Below are 21,776 nucleotides of genomic sequence, written 5' to 3' on the forward strand. Positions count from 1 at the left end.
GGCTTACCCTTTTGCCAAAAGCATGTCCAAAATTTTAGTATTCAAGCCAAATTATATAGTAATGCAAAATGGCATAATAACCTAATAAAGGAAACCCATTTGAAGTAAGTTTTTAAATTTAGTATTTCAAAAGGCTGCAGACACAGTGAGGGCCTAAGCTTGTAATTTAAACCTTGAAAGAAGCAGGTTTTACTGAATATGCAGCCATATATAACCACACCATTATCAAGAAATCTAGCAACTAAATTAAGAAGGAAAAACAGAAAGCAATAAACAATAGGGTTTGGATCAAATCTTTTATATATATATATATATTATTATAAGTATCATGTACATAAATTTGATTATCAAATTATTATAATATCACAACACAATTAATCCAACTGCTTCAGTGTTCCTATTTTATTAGTCTATACATGTTTTTATAAATTAAGAGGTTAAGTCAAACACTGATCTGCCTTAACTACTGCAATTATAAGAATTTAATCATCACGTTATCTTCTCTTGGCAAGCTACCCTATATAGAGATATATATATATATATATATATCTTCTGCATGTTGGAGCTTATCCATCTCAACCTCTGGATGATTTTGTATTGATTGATTTCAATTGTATTATTATAAAATTAATTGGAAAAATGAATAATTGAAAAGGAAAAAGACTGCATGACGTCTGACCTGCCAGGTTCTATTCCCATTTGTTTTTGACAAGATGCATGGTAATGGTAATGTATGGCCTACTTGCTTATGTATTTATTAATTATAATACTCTTCTTACATAAATTTCATTTGTTTAGAGATAAAAGTTGAAGTTTTTAACTATGAACTATCTGGGTTTCAAGTCAAAATTCAAGAGACTGGTGAGACTGATTCAAGCCAAATATTTGTGTATATATATACATACAGTATAATTTTGTACATAATACTTTTATATAATACAGTTTACAGAGTAAATTAAACGGACCATAAATGTGGTGAGTGTGATCATGACTTCTACACACATAAAATAAGTAACCTCAGACACTATAAGTCACATGGTGCTTATATTCAAGAAAAAATATATATATTACCATCACTGCATCACTATCTAATTTAAAACACACAAAACAATATTCCTAATCGTGCAAAACGTTGTTTGGTGCTTGCAAGGAAAGTCTGAATTACGTAATACTGGAAGGAACCTATCTCTCACAATTTTCTTTCTTTCTTTTTTTGGTCTTATTCTGAATATCTATCATAAATTTCATACCTTCCTATCTTCTACCTCTTCAGATATATTCAAAACCCCGTCGAGCTTTCGTCTCCTCACCTATAAAAAGCAAGGTTTAGGTCGTCCTTGACCTGCACAAACACACAAGCAAGAGTTGTATACAGCAAAAGTCACACTAGAGCAACAAGGTGAACAAAAGAAGAGGCAGTTAATCGTAATATTGTATATTGTAGCTTTAGATGGAAATGGTGGTGTGGGTTGTGTGGGTATTATTTCTGGGAGTAGCACAAGCAAGTAACGTGACATATGATGGGAGATCATTGATCATCAATGGTGAACACAAGATCCTCTTCTCTGGGTCTATTCACTACCCCCGTAGCACACCTCAGGTAAATCAATCTTACCATTTCCTTTATCGACTTTTCATCTCCTCAGCTTTGCTTCGTGGCAACCTAGGATGGTACTTGAAATTCATTTAGCGTTAAAAACTAAGAAGTTTGATCATGTAATTTGAGCTGTGATATGTTATAACGTGTAGGTAGGACGATAGAATCATGCACTTCACATGGTTAGAGTGTGCATGGCTTTTGCCTACTGTTGTATATACAGTATCTCCAAATTTCATTGAGGACCACCTAAAGAAAAACACACAAATCGTTTGAGAAAAGTAATAGTAACTTACCGAAGAGATATTCTTCGGCTCAACTCAGCTAGATATGAAAGAACTCTAAACAAATCAGTTGAATTCTTAGTCATAACTGAAGATCAATTCAACTTGCAAACTATGAAAAAGTCTTACCTATCTTACCAAAAAAAAGGAACCAAAATAAGTAAGAATTGATAACTACAAATAGCATTAAATTAAATCTCGTTAGATTTAGCTAAGGACTAAGAATTCAGCTGTTGAAGGAAAGACTTCTTGTCTTACTTTTGACTTCGAGCACCTCAGGCATAGTTGAAACTAGAAGTCCCATTCTTTCTTTTTTCATCACCTAAGGTACCTTTGCCAATTGCATGCCATGTTGCTGTAAGCATTAGTTTCGTCACTCTCTTTTTTCACATATTAAGAAAAGTTCTTTCAACAAACTCTATCCTAATGTACCAATTTTTGCAATTTTTAATTTATTGCTTTGATTGACTAAAGAATCAATTTATCAAATATCTTTCTGGCTGGATTTCACGCACAAAAAAATCAATAGAGAGGAAAAATTGAAAGCTATAACAAAGGCTGACACCTACCAGATTCTAAAATGACAACGCTTGCCGAATGATTCAATTTAAATTGCTAACTTGCGTCCATACCCCTAACTTGTGTTCAATATTGGTTTATTTCTACTGAATTTATTTCATGTCTCAGAAATCTTTATTATATTCACTAGTATGATATTGATTCTGATTACATATTCTCATTCAACTAAAAATCATCCAGCTTTGAAAGAGTCCAGGTTGAGTTGTTAAGCAGGCAATTCAGAGAATGATTAACACTGTATGCCAATTAAATAAACTATTTGAGATCATTTGGGGTGCAAAGCTACAAGTTTGAAAAGATTTAATCTTTTTAAAGGAAAAAGCAGTAATTAACAAAGTCATAATTATTATTTCCAACAAGATGGAAAGGCAATGCATGGTAGCCAAGTTCTGAAATATAGAAGTATGGAACTTGCAGATGTGGCCATCTCTAATAGCCAAAGCCAAGGAAGGAGGACTAGATGTAATACAAACCTACGTGTTTTGGAACCTCCATGAACCCCAACAAGGACAGGTAATATCTTAACTCTCTTCTCTCCTCTCTCATTCTCTTTTTCATTTAACAAAGTTGGCAGTAACTGTTTTATGTGGCAGTTTGATTTTAGTGGCAGAAATGATATTATAAGGTTCATAAAGGAAATCCAAGCTCAAGGCCTATATGCTTGCCTAAGAATTGGACCCTTCATTGAGGCTGAATGGACTTACGGGTAACACAAAATCCCTTCAAATTAACAATATTCCAAGGCAATAATGCAAGCGAATCCTTTTCACATAGAAAGGATATATATATCATTCAACCAAAGGCAGTAGCCTTAAATGGTTATGTCCTGTCAGCTCCATGGCCATAGAGGAGGTCGGGGTCTGACACCCGCTGGCTACAGTGCCAGCATTCCCTTCTAGCAAGAAAAAGAAGAAGATCCTATATCATTCATCAATTGTATTTATTGAGCTTCATGTTACATTATATTGAAACCTTCTACATGCACAAACACACGGCACTTCAAGCATGAAAAAAAAAAAACTTAATCTATGGTGTTGCAGGGGCCTACCCTTTTGGTTGCATGATGTTCAAGGCATTGCTTTCCGAACTGACAACAAACTCTTCAAGGTACTGACTACCACAAATTGCAAGAAATCAATAGCGTCAGTTGTCATTGCCAATTATACATAAAGTTCATTAAGAAAGTTCAAGTACAACTTCTATAATTAAAGGACTACCTTAATCACCAAACATGTATTTCCATAAATTGATAGCCCCAGAAATCTTGCAACCTCCTTCCTCCCCCCTCCCCCCTCCCCCCCAAAAGAAAAAAAAAAAGAACTAAGTCAGCCTTCTTTGATGATCACAGTACCATATGCAAAGGTTCACAACAAAAATTGTTCGCATGATGCAATCGGAAAAACTATATGCTTCACAAGGAGGGCCTGTCATACTATCACAGGTTAACTACGTAACATAGAGTTTCCATTTATTATCTTTTCCATATTCATGATCTAAAAGCTGAATATACATACAGATTGAGAATGAATACAAGAACATAGAACCAGCTTATCATGAAGAAGGGCCGCGCTATATTCGCTGGGCAGCAGCAATGGCTGTTGGGCTTCACACTGGAGTACCGTGGGTGATGTGCAAGCAAGATGATGCTCCAGACCCTGTGGTTAGATTCGTATACCCAATTATCTCTACAAGCATCTTTAAAAAATTCGCCTCAAGAGAAATTTTTAGATCCACATAATAGTCAGAAAGATATTACTAAGAAAAAGAAACCAAACTGTAGAGGATCTGCAAATGGAACTTCATTTCACATGCTTCCATATGGTCCGATTGAACTCCCTATGATAGCCTGCTCTCACCACATTTGTTATTGATGCTCAGGAACCCCTGTAGTTATAAAATCAAAATAACTAACCATCAAGCACACTTTTAACAATGCACATTTTTCCTTTTGAGTAATTAGATCAAGAAATTTGCAGATAAACGCATGCAACGGGCTTCGATGTGGGGAAACATTTGCAGGACCCAACAAACCAAACAAGCCATGGATTTGGACAGAGAACTGGACAAGTTTGTAAGTGCACAGTGAATCCTTCATATACTCTTTATTCTAAAATCAGTGCAATTAGGATTTGAAAATAACTTTGCTACATAGATTACGCAGATAGGGAAGATAAAGTCCTCACCCTTAAAAAAATTCAATAAAAGAATAATTTACAAACGCTTAAGATATAGTACAAATGGATAATCAATAAAATCAGTTGAAGACTAATGCGTCTAAAACGGATCAATAAAGCACCAGTTTTGGCATCTAACAACATGTCACAGAAAATCTTTCCTTCCTTCCTTAAATAGGATCCTATTTGGATGATTGCATGAACACTAATAGTTAATAGACTGTGGCAATGGGCTCACTCAAAGAACAACAGCTATAGTTAAAACCACCCATTTACAGCAAAGGAGTTCTCAAGTGCTAACATCCATGAGGAGTAACCACGCTGATAATGTGTAGCCATCATTTCTCTTCAAAAGAAAAAAAAAATCAATCATATTAATCTAACTGTAAAGAATTAGAATATAATTTTTTGTGTTTAAGTTATCAGCAACCCATTTCGAATTCCTTGATGGCAAGAGTGATACTAACAAACACAAAATATTATGTTCTAATCATGCCTATTAAGACTAACATGAAAATAAAAAACAGAAATTAACTAGGAACTGAAAAGAATTAAATCAAAGACAACCTTAGAGAATAAGAAGATATCTCCCAGACATCTTCATAGTTTTCTTTTCTTGTACAAGGAGTTTCTATAAGCACTCACGTACTCGTTTTTCAGCATAGTAATAAAAACACAAGAATAGTTAGTCAACATGAACAATAATAGTCAGCAGCCTTCTGCTTCTTCATAGTTAAAATTAAATGAAATATGCATGCCATTGCAAGCAATTAACAAACCATCAATTACAAGATCTCATGTGCAACTAACGCCTTCTCTTCTTATGAAGCTATCAGGCCTATGGTGAGGAACCTTACATGAGATCAGCTGCAGATATTGCATTTCATGTTGCTTTGTTCATTGCCAAGAAAGGAAGCTATATAAACTATTACATGGTACATTCATCTCTTCCCAGTCTTTTAATGCCATCTTATGTCATGTTTAGTGGTTGGAAACATCCAAGTTCATGCTACATGTACCTTATGCTGGCATAAAAAGTATTGGCCACTTTAAGTCAACAATGGGTTCCCCAGAGAAACATGAAATAATTCATTCATCAACTGTTTTCATATTAGATATGCAGCATAAACATATTTCTAAGATATAGCACAACTTACAGTATCATGGTGGAACAAATTTTGGAAGAAGGGCCGCTGCTTACATGGTTACAAGTTACTATGATCAAGCTCCTCTTGATGAGTACGGTATGTCCCATCCTTGTTGGTCCATCATATGACTGTAAACATTTAAATTATAATTTAAACAGGATTAAATGTTAAATATGTTTACTTGATAAGTTCAGGTCTAATTAGACAGCCAAAGTGGGGTCACCTTAAGGAATTACATGCTGCAGTCAAATTATGCTCAAACTCTTTACTTTCTGGAGTGCAGAGCATTGTCCCTTTGGGTCAACTACAAGAAGTAATGGCTATAAGAAATCTTAGCATATTTCAGAATAAATAAACATACATCAATTTCACTTCTTTGACTAAAATAAGTAGTTTCACTAGTACTATAAGTTAATCTGTCTTTGCAGGCCTATGTCTTTAAAAGGAATTCAGGAGAATGTTCCGCCTTTCTGATAAACAATGACGGTACAAGAGTTGCTAAAGTCATGTTCCAGAACCATTTATATGAACTACCACAAAAATCAATAAGCATCCTGCCAGACTGCAAGATCATAGCTTTTAACACAGCAAAGGTAGGAGTTGAACATAAACCAATTAGTTTCCTGTACATTTGATGATATAGTATAGGAAAAAAAATGGTTATCAGGTAAAGGAAAAGGAACATAACATATATCCTTTATAGAAAAAGAAATATTATTAGACAAAGGAGGAGGAATACAGCAAACAAGGACTAGCTACCCTCCCAATAGAAACATTATTAGATAAAGGAGGAGAAAAACCGACATCTCTCAATCAAGAGAAGCCAGCCAATCTATGTGAACTTGCTTCAAAATGTACTTTTATCTGAGAACTTGCTTCTTCAACAGGTAACTGCACAAACAAGTACAAGATCAATGATCTTGAGCGAAAAGTTTGACACCATTATAAGATGGGAAGTATACAAGGAGCCAGTCCCTGATTTTGGAAGGACTTCGTTGAGAGCCAATACATTATTAGAGCACATGAGCACAACAAAAGACACATCAGATTACCTTTGGTGCACTTTCAGGTAAACTACAGTTGTACATTAACCAATGGAAAATTGGCTGAATCCAGATGAAACCGTATCATCTTTATCCATTGAGTGCTTCTTTTTTCAGAAGAAAAAGATATGATATTTACACAGCACCAAGGGTTACCATCCAATGATAAAATAATGAGTTACAAGTTAGTGAATATATCAAGAAGATCTCCAACAACCCCCCAGGAGGAAAGAAGGTGTCACATCAATGCTTCCTTGTTTCCCTCTTCCCAAATAACTCAGAGAATTGACAGAATTTATTGCAATATTCTTCTCACAGTCTTCCTTGGCCTCAGTGTCCAGCCAAGCCCATAGTTTGTTACCTACCATACAGCCAATCACTCACTTCAAGCTAGCAAACTCAAGGATAGTGTTCCCTAGAAAATGTTCCAGAGGGAACCAAAGCGTAAATAATTATGCATCTGTGCTGCCCCTTGGCATAAGTAACATCCATTCACCAAGTTATCTCCTTTTTTTTCCCCCTCATATTGTCTATTTTAAGGATTCTGCCGTAAACAGCCTCCCAAAAAAAAATACACTTCCAGGATTTTTCTTCTTCTTCCAGATCTGCTTCCAAAAAAACTCAATCTCCTACAACTCCTATCCTGAGGATGCTTGTAGAAAGATTAAACAGTGAACCATCTATCTTGATTCAAATTCCAAACTAGCTGATCATCAAAATCTGGATTCACGGGGCTGAAGGAAGGTGGGCAAGCTATCCAATCGCCAATCGTTGTTGTCCTGGATCAGTCCAATATCCCAAAAAAGAAAAAGTTTTATTAGAGACCATTGTAAAACACTTTTTCACTTTAGCTTCCTTATTTCTAGCTATGTTGAAGACCTCAGGAATTCATACCAAATATTCTTTTCAAAAACTTCACAAAATGGCCTTCCCCATTTTGTTCTGCATACAAACAAGGAGAGCTTCCCAAACACCCAAAACCATGTGGCTCCATGTTCCTTCTGGTAAACCAACCACTGCCCTTGTCATGCTTAGCTTAAATGATAAACCTCCACATCGACTTGCCCAACATTGGTTCTCAAAATAACCTCTCACAGCTTCTTTCAAGCCCATGCCTTCACCTTTTCCGTGAGATTGGACCTCTTACGATACTAAGAATAATTTTTAAACATGAGATAGACCTGAAAGTATGGGGACTTGAACCCTCTCCTGCTTAAAACAGAGAGGGGCACCCACCACTTGATCTAGCTTTGTGCCCCTGGAACTAACTAAATTTTGCTTGCATATACTATTCAAATGCAGATATAATCATTCCTCAGATGCTGAAACAAGCCTACTTAATGTGCAGTCCAATGGCCATGTTGTGCACGCATTTGTCAACAATGCCTTCATAGGTAATTAACATCATATAATAATTTGAAGATATCTGAGTATGTAATTTTTCTGTGTTGATTCTTTTGAATAAATACTATGTTGAAGTTTGAATATATCTTTTCTTAACAGAATATTGAACAGAAAATTCTAATTCTAAGACAAAGTTCAAAATCTTAAAACTGCATGGTGGGAATTCGTGTTTGTTCTGTTTTGCTTTTGCGTCCTTACTACGACATGGAGCTCTCCAGGTTGTTGTCAATTGCAATCAACTGATTTATCTTTTTTGCTAGAACTTCCAACTCTCTAACACATAAAGTCTTTGCCCTAATTGGGACACCCATCAGTCTTTTCCCCATAATTACCCTCACTGTCATCTGAAATTAATCAAAATGAAGACTAAAATGATTACTTGTATTTAGTTTTCTTGGTAAGAGAAAGGAAGGCCACCGTCTGCTGATGTGATTATTTCCTATGGACGTTACCGTTGAACTATCCTGCTGCAGTAGAATTTTCGCTTTGCACCATAACTAATGCTCTTTAAGATAACCCATCACCTTGGCCCCATTGAGCCGTGGGTGGCTCAAACAATTCTCCAAGCAAAAATCTCTTTTTAGGAATAACAAGCTATCCAAAAATCTCAGATAAAACTAGTCTATGGATTATAGAACACTCGATTACATAACCATATTGTCAGTAAATCTTCCCTGCTACAACAGTTTCATTAGATAATATAACATACCCTGCGCAAGATTTACTTCCATAAATAATGAACCATGATGTTACATATTTTTCTGCTTCACAACCCATGAAATGAATCTATACATTACATATTCTTTTACGAATACATAGTGCATGCATTCTGGTGTAGATTGAAGACAAAACAAAGAAACGGTAGTAAGTTGACAGGCAAAGGAACAAAGGGAGTTCACATCTAAAATTGCCACATGAATGTTTAGCCTAGCCTTGAACTAGATGCGCTTTAACAGATTACAACTAGAAGTGCACCTTCAAAAACTTGCATTCCTAACGGACTACTTTTTGAACCATATTTGTTTCAGGTTTTTGGAAGAATAATTATCAACAATCTTTATATATTTAGAGAGTAAACTCTTCATTTATTTAAAAAAAAAAGAAACTGCAGGGTTATTCATATGGAGCTATTACTTGCACATGATGACATGGCATTCATTTAAACATATATTCTATTGACAACCAGAAGGCATAACCATTTATCTGCACGATTAAATGTTCTTTATATATGTAGTCGATTGTCCACTCATAAAATGTTTATTAGTTTAAGTAATTTATAATTTTTTTTGTATACTCTTAGGCATCAAGATCTTCTCAAAACCGCAGGATATATATCTTATTGAATACGTTACAAAATTTAAATAATTACTCCTTGCACACCATTATAAAATTTTCATGTTCAACAATTGTTTTCACTTTGTTCTTTCAGGAACTGCACATGGAAGTCACAAGGAGAGTGGTTTCACCCTTGAGAAGACAGTTCATTTTAATAAAGGGACAAACGATGTTGCTTTACTTAGTGTTATGGTTGGATTGCCGGTAACCAGAATTAAAATTTTATCATTTCTCCAATACATTTTACTTACATGCTTGCCACTCCATTAGGAAACAAACTAATAACTATGAGATGCACGTCCAATGATTCTATTGCGTAACTTAAAGACATAGGAACAATTTTTGTTTTAAATGTTAGAACGGCAAAAGGCATAATGAAGTCTTCAAAAAGCTACTTCAACTTCTGAGATGAAATTGTTGGTGATTATCATTTTAATGGAGCGTCTTCGTAAATATTGAAGTATACTTAAATTTTTATATAAAGGATTCAGGAGCACATCTTGAGCGAAAGGCTGCTGGGTTACACACAGTAAGGGTTCAAGACAAAGACTGTACCAGACAATCCTGGGGATATCAGGTAATGCCTCCTAGTGCAAAACTAGTTTTAGTACACTTAACACTTTATGATGTGGTATTCATCATTTCCTTCTGTTTATGATCTTCAGAAACACAGCAACTGTTTTAAAAATTTCCTTCCATATGAATAAAAAAATAATAATCTCTCACAATGTAATGTGGCCCCAATTATTGTTTGCCCTGGGGTAATAACAGTTCAGGTATCTTAATTAAATTATATTTTTTTCTACTGAACCACATCAAGTTCATCTCTACTTAAAGTAATTGCTGAAAACGCTTTCATTCTGTTCTCTCTCAGGAAGCAGCTCAGCTTAACCATCCATGTTTTCTATAATCTTTTCGACAAAAAAAAGAAAAAGAGAGAGAGATTACTAGAGGCAGAAGAACCAAAAATGTATAAAAGCGTAGGATGAGAAATCCTACACAACCAACAAAAGGAAAAAAAGAAAAAGAAAGAAATGCACAAAGTAATAGAAAACTGAAATCCAGCCCTTTGTAAAAAAAAAACCTAGAGGCATCCCTAAAGAACCCATGAGCCTTGATCCACAAGAAAGCAAAGAAAGCCCCTTTGTCCCAGAGAACAGAGTAGAAAAGCTCCAAACACAACATTAAAAAACTAGCACAAAGAGCCTATCCACAAAGTCCTCTAGCTTTCTTCTTCACCCCAATTCCCAGATGGGACAAAGTTACAAAATACCAAGCCAGCAACATAATGCCAAAAGTATCAAAAGGCTACACCAAACTCCGCAAGCCACCGCCACAACACAAAAAAGAGACAGCAGGGACTTCCACATAACTTTCCACCTATCACCACCCGATAAGCTTGCTCTCCTCATTGACCATTTGAAATCCATCCGCCACATTCTAGATTCGTGTAGCCTTCCTATGCTCAAACCTCCTCATCTACCATTACCTGGTCCTAAACATCAAGCTCCAACTCCCCTATGCCTCACTTGGCCGCCTTTGCGACTCTATCTACCTTTTTAACCAAACCCCAGACCCAAACATCTTCCCCTTTACTGCCATTATCAACATCAACTTAGTTCACTGTCTCCATGATCAAGCTATTACATTTATATGCAGATGCTAGTTTAGGGTGTTCAGCCAAACAAGTTCATCTTCTCATCCATTTTACAATCTTGCTTTCTTGAAAGCAGAAAACTGATTCACTCTCATGTGGTTAAGCTGGGTTGGCTCGGATGTATATGTGTAATCAATGTGCAAGCATCAGGAGCTGATATTGCGTACGCAAGAAAGGTGTTTGATAGTGGAACATCCCCCACTTTGAAATTGATAAAAGATAGGTACAACAGAAGGACTTGAGAATAGCTTTCATTGGACTTTAATGAGCTATGATCTCCCTGCTATTGCATTCTATCCTGCCTGCAATTTCCAAGAACATTGTTGATCACATTGTGCCACAAAAAACTAGGTTCTCGTGTATAGTGCCAAAGCTATTTAGCCAAAAGAGATAAGTTTTTTGATCCAAGATTTATGATACCCAAACCAGTAGACTTCTTAGACTGAGAACAAACCTTCCAACTTACTAAGTGATCTCTGTTGTTATGGTCCTTCCTGACGGCGTGTTATGGGACGTTTGACAAGAAGCCATATAGCTTTGCACCAAATATGAATTGCATTCAGCAAAATTAAAAAAAGCCATGAGAGGTCCCAGCCACTGGCAACTCCTCCCAACCCACTACCTGTCCATCTCAAACATTCTCACAACCCCTCATTCATATTTTCAACCTTTGACTCCTGTAAATAGACAGTACACCTTCTCTCTTTAAAGAATCCTTTTTTATACTTTAAGGAACCCGATAATTGTAGCCTTTTTGCATCTGTCGCTCATCTCCCTCCTACTCCAAAAAATGATTCTATTAATGACTGCAATTGGGTAGAGATAAAGCCTTCCCATTTCCCAGAATTTCCCATTCAATTGACTTGTCCTTTTTTCATAATTATCTATACACCTGGTCTCTTTAGTCTCTAACTCTGCCTCTCTTTCCCTTCAGATTCCTATTCCTGCAGAGACTAGTTTCAAGAGGCCCACTCTCTATTCTAGTCTTAATAGCCTGAGAAGCGCACAACATTGTAGTTCAAATCCATCAAGACTGATCCCAAATTTTTTGGAGCTTCATACTATTTTTCTTAACCTAGACCAACATCCCCTTCTTTTTCATCATTGTGTCCCCTACTCTCCCTTCCTCCACCATATGAGCACGATTACCATCCACCTTAACCAATCCCTCTTTCCCTTCCACCATAGTCAGCCCAAAGAGGAGAAGATAAAAAAATGGAGAAGAAGGAATACTTTCTTACGAGGGCTACCAGTCTTTCTACTTGTCCCTGTGTGGTTAACAAGAACCAAGCTCACTCACAAGCTACGCAAGTAGGAGTTAGAGGAAGAAGAAGAAGAAATAGGAGCTCTGCTAGGCAAAAAAATTTAGACCTTTTTAGCCTTACAATTTTCTTCTCCCTGAATTGAACCAATTTCCTCTTCTCTTAGGCTGTGAACTTCTCATTTTTTGGGCCATTTCTCTGAGATAGATTTCCAAAAAAAAATTCTAAGACACTAACTCTTTTTCACATGATGGAGGAAGTCTCTGCAAAGCAGAGACACGAGTTTCCTCGATTTTTGAGATTTCTTTCTTCGTCACTAGAAGAACCGACTATGTCTTATGCCAGAGTGCAGCTTTCACTACCTCTGACCTTTTGATTTGATATCCCCAGCAAGCTGCAAGGCCGGTTCTTTTCTGGTTCATCATTCAACCACACAGGTCTGTGACTAATTCCTTTCTCTCTCCTCAAGGCTTAACTTGCAGACTTGTTCAATAGCTATCGTAAATCTCTACCTTTAGTCAGTTTTAGTACCTTCTAGGACCAGTACCCTTCCAATGCCCACAACATTCTTCCCCCTTACTTCCAGAAAATATCCCCTGCAATTCCTCTTCAAAGGTAAGGAAAGAAAATGAACCTCACGCCTGTAAGATCCAGCCCATGTGCTATGCTCCCTAACTCAAAAGGGAAGAGAAAATAACACAAGGCTTTAAATATCTAGGTTTAGGTAGATTTTCCTCTCCAAAAGGAAGTGAGAGGGAAAACTCCAAAGAAGCCAAAAAAATATTTGTTGGATTCTCTGTTAACCTCCTTCATGGAACATTTGCCTTCTAGCTGCCAGAGGTTGCTTGGAAAAATCATTCAATCATCTACCCACTTCTTTCCCCGTGAGAGTTCAGTATTTGTTGCCTCTAACAGCCTCGAATATGTTGATATTACAAAAGTTTCCCTCCTCAACAGAAACCATGAAGGTTTCGGCTTCAATAAGAATTCTCACAACACGTTTCACAACTACTTGGAGGACAGCAATCTAATTGAGATGAAAAACTAGAAACACGGATTAACTGAAAGGAATACTCTGGTCAATGAACAGAGCCTGGCTAACCTCACACATCCATTGATCAGAGCATGATTAACCTCACTACTTCTCAGTTCCCAAATCTTTACAACAAGCTCGTTTTGGGTTACTTACATCTAAATAATTCTGGCATTTGGCAATAAGAATGCATGTTTTACAAAGTAATTTTTTATGACATAGAGATTAGCCTTGGCACCATGCATATTCATATTTTCTTAAAAATGAAAGAATATGCATATCCAGACATTACATCCCTTTCGTCTAACCAAGAATAGTGAGATTTACTACATTACATCCCTTTCTTCTAATCAAGTATAGTGAGGATTTACTACACTTACAATTGGTTTATTGAAATTTTTATGAAGGTTGGGTTGTTGGGAGAGAAATTACAGATTTACACAGAGCAAGGATTGAAAAACGTCAAGTGGAGTAGGTTTGGAAGTTCAGTTCAACGAAGACTCACATGGTACAAGGTATGCAAATTAATGATGATGCAAGTTACATCACAACATGATCTAGTTGATTTTCATTTAATTTAGCAGAAAATTTAAGTAAATATATAAATTAACAAAGACTACCAGAGCAACACTATTGTACACACTTCCATAAATATTTTTTTATAATAAATACACACTCCCATAAATATATAAACAAATATATGTATATTCACATGTTACATATACAAAAGTTGAATCATGTATCTGATTGAACATTTAACAAATCTGATCAACAGCACTCACCTTTCTTTTCATTGCTGATGAGCAGACAGTCTTCAACGCACCTGCTGGAAATGATCCTGTCGCACTGAACCTTGGCTCCATGAAAAAGGGAGAAGCCTGGGTTAATGGCCAAAGCATTGGCCGATATTGGATCTCATTCCGTACCCCTAACATGAATCCTTCGCAAAAATGGTAAAATTCTATGCAGTAGCTTTTAAGCCAACTGAATATGATTTCGAATTGGATAAAAAATTTTCCTATTTTCCAAATGTACATTGTTTAAATTTTGCTTTTATATTTATTTTTATTTCACTATCAAGAAATTCCGTTAAACCCACAACTGCCCCAGGATAATTCAAGGTGGACTTTTTACTTATTGTTGATTCATTTTCTAGGTATAACGTGCCTCGCTCCTTCCTTAGACCCACCAATAACCTAGTAGTTCTGCTGGAAGAAGAAGATGGGTACCCCACTGGGATTACCATAGACACTGTATCAATAACAAAAGTATGTGGGCATGTGACTGATTCACATTTGCCCCCAGTGACTTCAGGAGTGACACAAAATCAAAGAGGAAAAGGTGACAAAAAGAATCCTGGCAGATTGCCGACAGTCCACCTCCAGTGTCCTCCAGAAAGGAACATTTCCAAGATCTTATTTGCAAGCTTTGGAACACCTTCTGGTGATTGTGAAAGTTATTCCATTGGAAGCTGCCACTCATCTCGTTCCAGAACCATCATAGAAGCGGTAAGTTCTTTCTAAAATTGAATTTAGTATCATTCAGCTCAAATTGATGGTCTGCATGTAATATTAGTGAGAAGAAGTACAAGAGAACCTTAACAAAACAAGATTAGAATTCCAATTAACTCATTCTTTATCCTACACAAGGTTCTCTTCAGATTTCACCATCTTGATAGTTAGTTATATGGAGTAGTATGGTCCATGCACCAGCCCAAAGACATCAATAAATTAAAGAAGGCTTGAACCTCAGAAAGCTCCCTCTCTACCATCTTCTTCACAGTGAAAAAGAGCCTTAATTTGAATAACATAGAATTATGAATAAATTACTATTGTTCATTCCAGAACAAAATTAAACGTCTATGGCATAAAAATCCATTCTGACAACAATAAATGCAAAACTAGATAATTGTTTTTGCTCTCTTATAAGTCAAAGAGAAACAGGGAGGAAAAAGATACGGCACATATATGGTATTAGCCTACTACAGTCTTTTTATCTTCTTTTTTCTCACTTAACTAAATAATTCAGTTATAGTTAAAAATTTGCAAGTAAAATAACAAGATATCTACTTGAATTTAAGAAAAAAAAAAACTCTCTAAGAATATTGTAGGAACAAATGAGCTTCTTTTTTAATTGAAATCTTAGTTTCATGAAGTCATTTCCATTTCTCATATCTTAAATAGTCTAGCGAAGACAAGAACCAAACAAATGAGAGAACTTCCCTTTTAAACATTCATAATCTTTTTTCAACTTTCATATTTCAAAAAAAAATTCCTTTCCCAAATTTTACCAATTCTCATGAAACTTGGAATGTATTATTCCATTTCAACTTATAACTTATTTGATATTTGAATTTTCTCATTCTAATGTCTAGCATGAAAATCTTATTTCAAAAAAAATGTCTAGCATGAAAATCCAAATAAATTCTATAAAAATAGTTAATCTGTTATGAACACACCCTAAGAGTGAATAAAACTGCTCAGTAACCTGCTCTGGGATAAGTCACGTAAGCAGTTAGTCCTTTTTTTTCTTTTTTTGAAAGTAAAGCAGTTAGTCCTACTAACTTGCTTATGCAGATGTTTAGTCATATCTAGCTCAGAACTAAAACCTCATTAGCAAACAAATGTTTGTAGGCAAGCATGTCTGTGTGAGATGAAGGGCTCACCTTTCATGTACAGAAGCTAATGTAAATATTTTACACATTGCATACTGTTTTCATTTAGTTAGACTAATACTTTCTTGTGGTATAATTTGCTAGGCTTGTACAAGGAAAAGAAGGTGTTCGATTCCTCAATCTGAAGAATACTTTGGAGAGGATCCATGCCCAGGCATCACAAAAGCTCTGTTGGTTGATGCACAGTGTACATGATTCATTACAGTTTTGTTAAACTTCTCGATATGCAATTCAGTGAATAAGATTTTGTTAATTACTTAAAAACTTTCCTATTTGATAAAGTACCAGGAGGTCTGCATTAAAATGAGTATCTTAGAATAAGTTTTCTTGTACATTCTTGATAACTTCTCAATATACAGTTCAGTCACATTGTGATAAGTGGCAGTTTAAGTTCATTATGTACATAAATATAATAAGCAACTGCCAACCATTAAAAAAAACATAAACAGCAAGAAGAGTGGTCTAACACATGGTCAACACAAATAATCAACTTGAAATATTTCTTGCCATTTCTTTTTAGCATAAAAAGAAACATCAGTAGGAGGCACCAACAGGATGCAACCCATATTAAAAAATATTTACAAAGTGTTAGAAACCAAAATGCCAATAATGGTCCACAAATCCCCATTATCCAGAAGAGGATACCGTCACCAAAATACTTAGGGCATTAGACCAATGACCTCTAATCCTATCAAAAAGGGAGCATATATCATCAAAAGTTCTCTTGTTTCTTGAACAATATTACAGGCATGGAAATAAGCTTATATAATTTCTGCCTAGATTTACATTCTTCACTGCCTGACCAAGCTCACAGCTCTTGCTCAACCGACCCTGTGACTGCCAAGCTCAAGTTTAAAAGGCCAGCCATTGAATCCAACAACCTTTAGCCTCCAAGCACAAAAGGAGGTGGGGAATTCATACTCCTACAAACACATAGGGCAACCATTGACTATGATCTTTCCTCTCTTCCTTAAGTTATTTTAAAGTGAGAATTCTCCCCTAAACCGCTTACCACTCAAGTGGTCATCAAGTGAAACAAGAATAATACTTCAACCAGGAGGTCTGGCTCGAATGGCACCCGAGGAATACTTAATGAAGGAGAGAAATAGATTTACCTGAGATTTCAAATAGACATATACCTTCTTTAAGTGGGACCCCGCTTGGAGGTTGATTTTACCACACATAATTTGTGATTATAGCCTCAACAGCAGTTAAAACTCAAGTGAACATTTAACGAAGTGCTATTCCAATGACAATACCCATAGCAAGCAGCCACATGGATAAGTCCTACCCCTGTAGTTTATTTACTTACAAAAATTAAGATATTTCTTAGTCCCACATGAACACGATTTATCCAGATTTTAGCTAGGCATATTTAGGATAAGGTTGAGGGCTCGGTTGCAAGAATCAGCTCAAAGTTTTTAAGGCTGTAGAACAAAATCATTGTTCCGAACTTGGGGCTAGCATAATATCTGACAGATGCCAAAGCCATTGACTGGTACATTAGATTTGTTGGTGCATGCCAAAGAGGAAGGCCGGAAGCCTGAAGTATGTTATGTTAGTTTAAACCACCCCTTTCTTAACCAGTTTTATTTCAATTAGGGTTTTCTGTTCCCAGCAATGTTTTATTCTTCACTTGTTTCAGCCATTAACTGTCTGAGGAAAAGGCCACAACCAACAAAAAGTTTGCCGAAAACTAAAAGTTAAAGTACAATAAATTAATTACTGCTCAAAATCAACATAAGGAGCTAATCTAAAATATGAAACCCTGAAAAGAAATCTTTTAGAAATACATTAAAAAAATAGGGATACCTGCAAGTGCAGGGTATGGCTCATAAATGATAGAAGCAACTCTCAGAGCCACGCAGTTCATCCTTCAGTCAAACATTCAAATGACAACATGGTACATCATTTAGATTCCATTCCTTGAGATGATTGAAGACAAGCATCATATGGATCTTGCTCTTCAAAGGAGACGCATAAAAAGTCAAAACAATCAAGGAAGTTAGGTGCATAGAGGAGAGCATCTGGTTTCCAATCTGAAAGACCTGGATATAGTTGTCATTTCAGCCACCGCAAATTGTTTCATCATCCTTTCCCTCAGCAAGTTTATTCTCTTTGATAGCTTCAGGACATGATTGTAGGAGCATCTTCTGTGCAGGTAATTCAGCAATGAAAAGTAAGGTCTGAGCCCAGCCAGCATACTTCCCATACTTGCTCACAAATGCCTCTGCCACACAGCTAGAAAGCTTGGGTGTAAGGCGGGCACCAGCAAGCTCAGGGAGGAGGTATTTTGTAGCAATCTTGCTCAAAAAAAAAAAGTCAACTTTTATATCAGAACTTAATTAATTCACAGCAATATACAAACTACCTAGATGCTGCATTATAATTCAAACAGAAGATAATGCAAATAAAGAGCGTAACGTGACTACCTTCTCGGTTTTGTATTCTACGAAAATTTTTCTATTTTGTCTTTGTTCGGTCAAATAATAGTATCACCATAGTTGTTGAATACAGGTTCAAACTGAGAATCGATATCCTAGTTCTTTACATCGAGAATCATAAACTAAACCATAAGATTTAAAATATAATCTGCAAATCAGATCTTGTTTCCATATAAATACAAATAAAAATTACTTGTTTCCAACACTAGTATTGTAGACAATAAAAATTACTTGTTTCCAAGGAAAATTGGGAAATATGTATGATATTACACCATGAACATATTTTATTTCTCAAACTAGCAAGAGTTCTATGACTTATACCATCCTCAAAATGCTTCCACAAACACAATTTGTTTAACAAAGTTCAAAGAACTGAAGAAATAAGAGGGAAATAGAAGGTCTTTTTAATCTAGAAGACTGCTTGCCTTTTCTGAATATCACATTAAAACCATCCGAAAAATTAAAGAATAGATTTTTTTTTTTATTGTTACAAATGTAGTTAAAATCCAACATATTGATCCAAAATCTTTTTTTAACCTAACTTTAACTAGAATCTATTGAATCAATAAATTCAAAACGATTAGTGCGATTCACTATCAGTTTCAATTATTCAACTATAATTCTACATAGCAATTCATTTATAGAATTCAATTTGTGAAGAATACAATTCTAACAATGACTATTACTGATTCTCAAACAGTAAAATCAAACCAGAGGCACCTCTTTTGGGCAATATGTGCTCTGCCATGTGATGATCAAAATTTCAGAATTTGCAAACAACATGGCAAAGTCGATTATTCTACTTTTGCATAAAACCTGAAAAGAAGTGCTCCTTCGAACACCATTTTTCATCATTAAATTACCAACTACTTCAAAGATCATTAATTCAAATATCAATATAGCAAATAAGTTAGTCAAACTCCCTCTGCTCTTTTTTTCATAAACCCCCAAAAATTCAAGCTCTAGTCAATGACAGCACACAAATTGCCAAGTTTACATAGTGACCAAGTTCAAGTTGAGCAATCAATTACCCACAACTTCATAAACCCATAATACCTTCACAATCTAAATCTTTTGGCTAAATGAGATCAACGTACTTGAAAACTACACAACAACTAAGTCTCATTCAAACATGTCTGGTATTGGACATGTGAACCCAGGCAACAGCAAACTTTCCCTTTGATATTGAAATCACGTCATTTCTATTTCAAGAACAAATGGAAATGCGAATCAGTCAGCCTGCTCAAGAGTTAGTTGAATCTGTGTTTCCTTCTGACATTCACTAAACAAATTCTCCACAAGTTGGGGGTTGCAAGAATTTTTCCAGCTGGCTGATTCTCATTTTGTGAAAAGAAAAAAAAGAGTGTCATTAACAGGTAGCAAATCAGTATCATGTCTATTTCTGGAAGCCCACAAAATAAAATAGGATTTCAATCTAAGGACCTCAACAAGATGGCCACCATTTTGTTCCAGCCCATTTCTGATATCATCAAACCAACCATCTCCACTGTATTTATATCAAAAAGTAGGTTCCACTATTTAACTTTGCAATGTATACCTGCCACACATGCGTGTCAACAGGAATGGCTTGGTGTTGATCAAGAGAGAAGAGAGCGACGCACGCTGCTACCTTGGGGCCAACACCAGGTAAAGTACATAAAGCATCAATGACTTCCTGCAGGTCCAATTTACGAAGAGACAGAAGCCATTTTATTCCTCCATCAGGTTTTGATCGTAAAGCATCTACAGTACCAATTATATATTTGGCCCTGCTCAACATGTACCGTGAACAATAATCACACATCAAATACCGCCTTGCCAAATACCAGAAAAGATAGCATAATTTGTATGAGGCAGAAAATTTTCCGAGTATAATGTCAATTCTGGAAAGTAAAATCTGCTGCCTAGGGAAACCAAGTATTCTCAACCTGAACACACGCGCAACAAGATCATAGAGCAACCTAACTTCACAATGCAGTAATTTAGAACAGTGAACATTAGGAAACGCAATTATTGGCACATTCAACTAATCAATGAGAATTTACATTAAGAGCAATCAGATGAAGCTCAAAGAATTGAAGTAATGAGCAAAAGACCTGTAACCAAAACCAGCTTGTCTAAGTTCTTCCTCTGACACCATCGATAAGCGTTCCAAAGACGGGAACTCGTGAAATTTGAAATCACCAACGACTCCTAAAGAAAGTCCTAAAGAAGAAACGAAATCTACCATTTTAGTTATCCTCCCGATATTGTTATTTGAGGAACACAAGAACTGAATCAAGCACTCGAGCGGCTCCTGCCTCAGCACCCGAGCACCCTGCAAATGCAGAGCCAGATCAGCGAACCGCGGGTCCGCTGCCGAGAAGACTGCCCAAATTTGAGAAAGAGAAATGCGGGCGTTGAGGAAATCGAGGAGCGCGAGCTTGGCGGCCGAGGCATCAGTGCTGTAGTGGAGGCAGTAGGAAACGTGTCGGCTTTTCGGGTGGTGCTTAAGGGAGACTAGATGGGGACCGATAGAACCGCTGAACTGGAGAGGTCCGGTTTGCTTCCAGCGGAAGGTCTGGCCGGTAGGGAAAGTGAGGGGCAATGAGAGATCGGACCGGGTGAGATTCAGAGGCGTCCATTTGAGGTGTGTTGTTGAGATTTTTTGAGGGGTTTGAGGGATCAGCGGGAGTAACGGTGGTGGTATCGGTGGCGTCAGCCTGGGTTTCTTCATCTTTGTGGAGAAGGGTTTCCGTTACCGACTAAAATAGGGCCGGTTCTTTTCGCCGGTATTTCTCCCTACGGTGTCTCCCCCTTTCAAGAAAAAAACAGTAAGAGTTTTGATGAATTTTCTATTAAAAAAAATAATAATAATATTTTAATTAATTATTTAACAGAAATAGTAAATTTTTTAAATAATAAAAAATCATATAACAATAGGAATATAATAATATAAATTATTTTAATTCAATTATGTCCAATATGAATAAATTATAAATCATCATTATTTTATTTTTAAAATAAAAGTATTTAACTCTGTTTTAATAAATATAAAATAATTATCAATAAATTCTTATGGTATTTTTGTTTAATATAAAACTAATAAATTATATATAAAATTGATGAATATAATATATTATTATTTACCTCTTAAAACACA

General features: G+C 36.0%; 2 protein-coding genes across 7 annotated transcripts; one reads left to right on the forward strand and one right to left on the reverse strand.

Moving 5' to 3' along the window:
• Window positions 1-1,027: 1,027 nt before the first annotated feature.
• Window positions 1,028-21,454, reverse strand: OGG1 (8-oxoguanine-DNA glycosylase 1). Of its 5 annotated transcripts, XR_015813484.1 has the most exons (11): window positions 20,731-21,453; window positions 20,193-20,403; window positions 18,003-18,493; window positions 14,299-14,368; window positions 6,006-6,086; window positions 5,792-5,910; window positions 4,236-4,344; window positions 3,678-4,115; window positions 3,509-3,574; window positions 2,140-3,352; window positions 1,028-1,846 (listed from the first exon to the last, which is right to left on the reverse strand). XR_015813484.1 is itself a non-coding variant. In XM_022040724.2 (3 exons), the coding sequence occupies exons 1-3, from the start codon at window positions 21,348-21,350 to the stop codon at window positions 18,257-18,259; spliced, it is 1,068 nt and encodes a 355-aa protein (XP_021896416.1). In that variant the 5' UTR covers window positions 21,351-21,453; the 3' UTR covers window positions 17,888-18,256. The 5 variants fall into 5 exon arrangements, 2 of the variants coding, with proteins under 2 accessions (XP_021896416.1, XP_021896418.1); XR_015813483.1 differs by lacking the exon at window positions 14,299-14,368; XR_002539485.2 differs by lacking the exons at window positions 14,299-14,368; window positions 18,003-18,493 and having other exon boundaries at window positions 20,731-21,454.
• LOC110813537 (beta-galactosidase 16-like) lies at window positions 1,451-16,568 on the forward strand. Of its 2 annotated transcripts, XM_022040721.2 has the most exons (19): window positions 1,451-1,600; window positions 2,878-2,973; window positions 3,054-3,166; window positions 3,501-3,567; window positions 3,809-3,901; window positions 3,977-4,120; window positions 4,437-4,531; window positions 5,464-5,569; window positions 5,794-5,878; window positions 5,977-6,095; window positions 6,211-6,375; window positions 6,670-6,851; window positions 8,128-8,219; window positions 9,659-9,768; window positions 10,049-10,141; window positions 13,924-14,031; window positions 14,324-14,469; window positions 14,673-15,024; window positions 16,275-16,568. In XM_022040721.2, exons 1-19 carry the CDS (start codon window positions 1,451-1,453, stop codon window positions 16,383-16,385), a joined length of 2,427 nt encoding a protein of 808 aa, XP_021896413.2. In that variant the 3' UTR covers window positions 16,386-16,568. The 2 variants fall into 2 exon arrangements, with proteins under 2 accessions (XP_021896413.2, XP_021896414.2); XM_022040722.2 differs by lacking the exon at window positions 6,670-6,851 and having other exon boundaries at window positions 8,174-8,219.
• Window positions 21,455-21,776: the final 322 nt, after the last annotated feature.

The sequence above is a fragment of the Carica papaya genome, chromosome 1, assembly GCF_054855325.1.
Source record: "Carica papaya isolate Zhongbai chromosome 1, ASM5485532v1, whole genome shotgun sequence".
Lineage (NCBI taxonomy): Eukaryota > Viridiplantae > Streptophyta > Magnoliopsida > Brassicales > Caricaceae > Carica > Carica papaya.

Excerpts from the sequence above, each read along its gene's own strand:
- LOC110813537 (XM_022040721.2), top strand. The coding sequence starts at position 1,451 with ATGGAAATGGTGGTGTGGGTTGTGTGGGTATTATTTCTGGGAGTAGCA. Across the intron at positions 6,096-6,210 it reads CTTTGGGTCAACTACAAGAA|GCCTATGTCTTTAAAAGGAA; the intron begins GTAATGGCTATA and ends CTGTCTTTGCAG. Across the intron at positions 6,376-6,669 it reads TAGCTTTTAACACAGCAAAG|GTAACTGCACAAACAAGTAC; the intron begins GTAGGAGTTGAA and ends CTTCTTCAACAG.
- OGG1 (XM_022040724.2), bottom strand. The coding sequence starts at position 21,350 with ATGAAGAAACCCAGGCTGACGCCACCGATACCACCACCGTTACTCCCG. Across the intron at positions 20,404-20,730 it reads CAAGCTGGTTTTGGTTACAG|GGCCAAATATATAATTGGTA; the intron begins GTCTTTTGCTCA and ends CATGTTGAGCAG. Across the intron at positions 18,494-20,192 it reads TTGACACGCATGTGTGGCAG|ATTGCTACAAAATACCTCCT; the intron begins GTATACATTGCA and ends TTTTTGAGCAAG.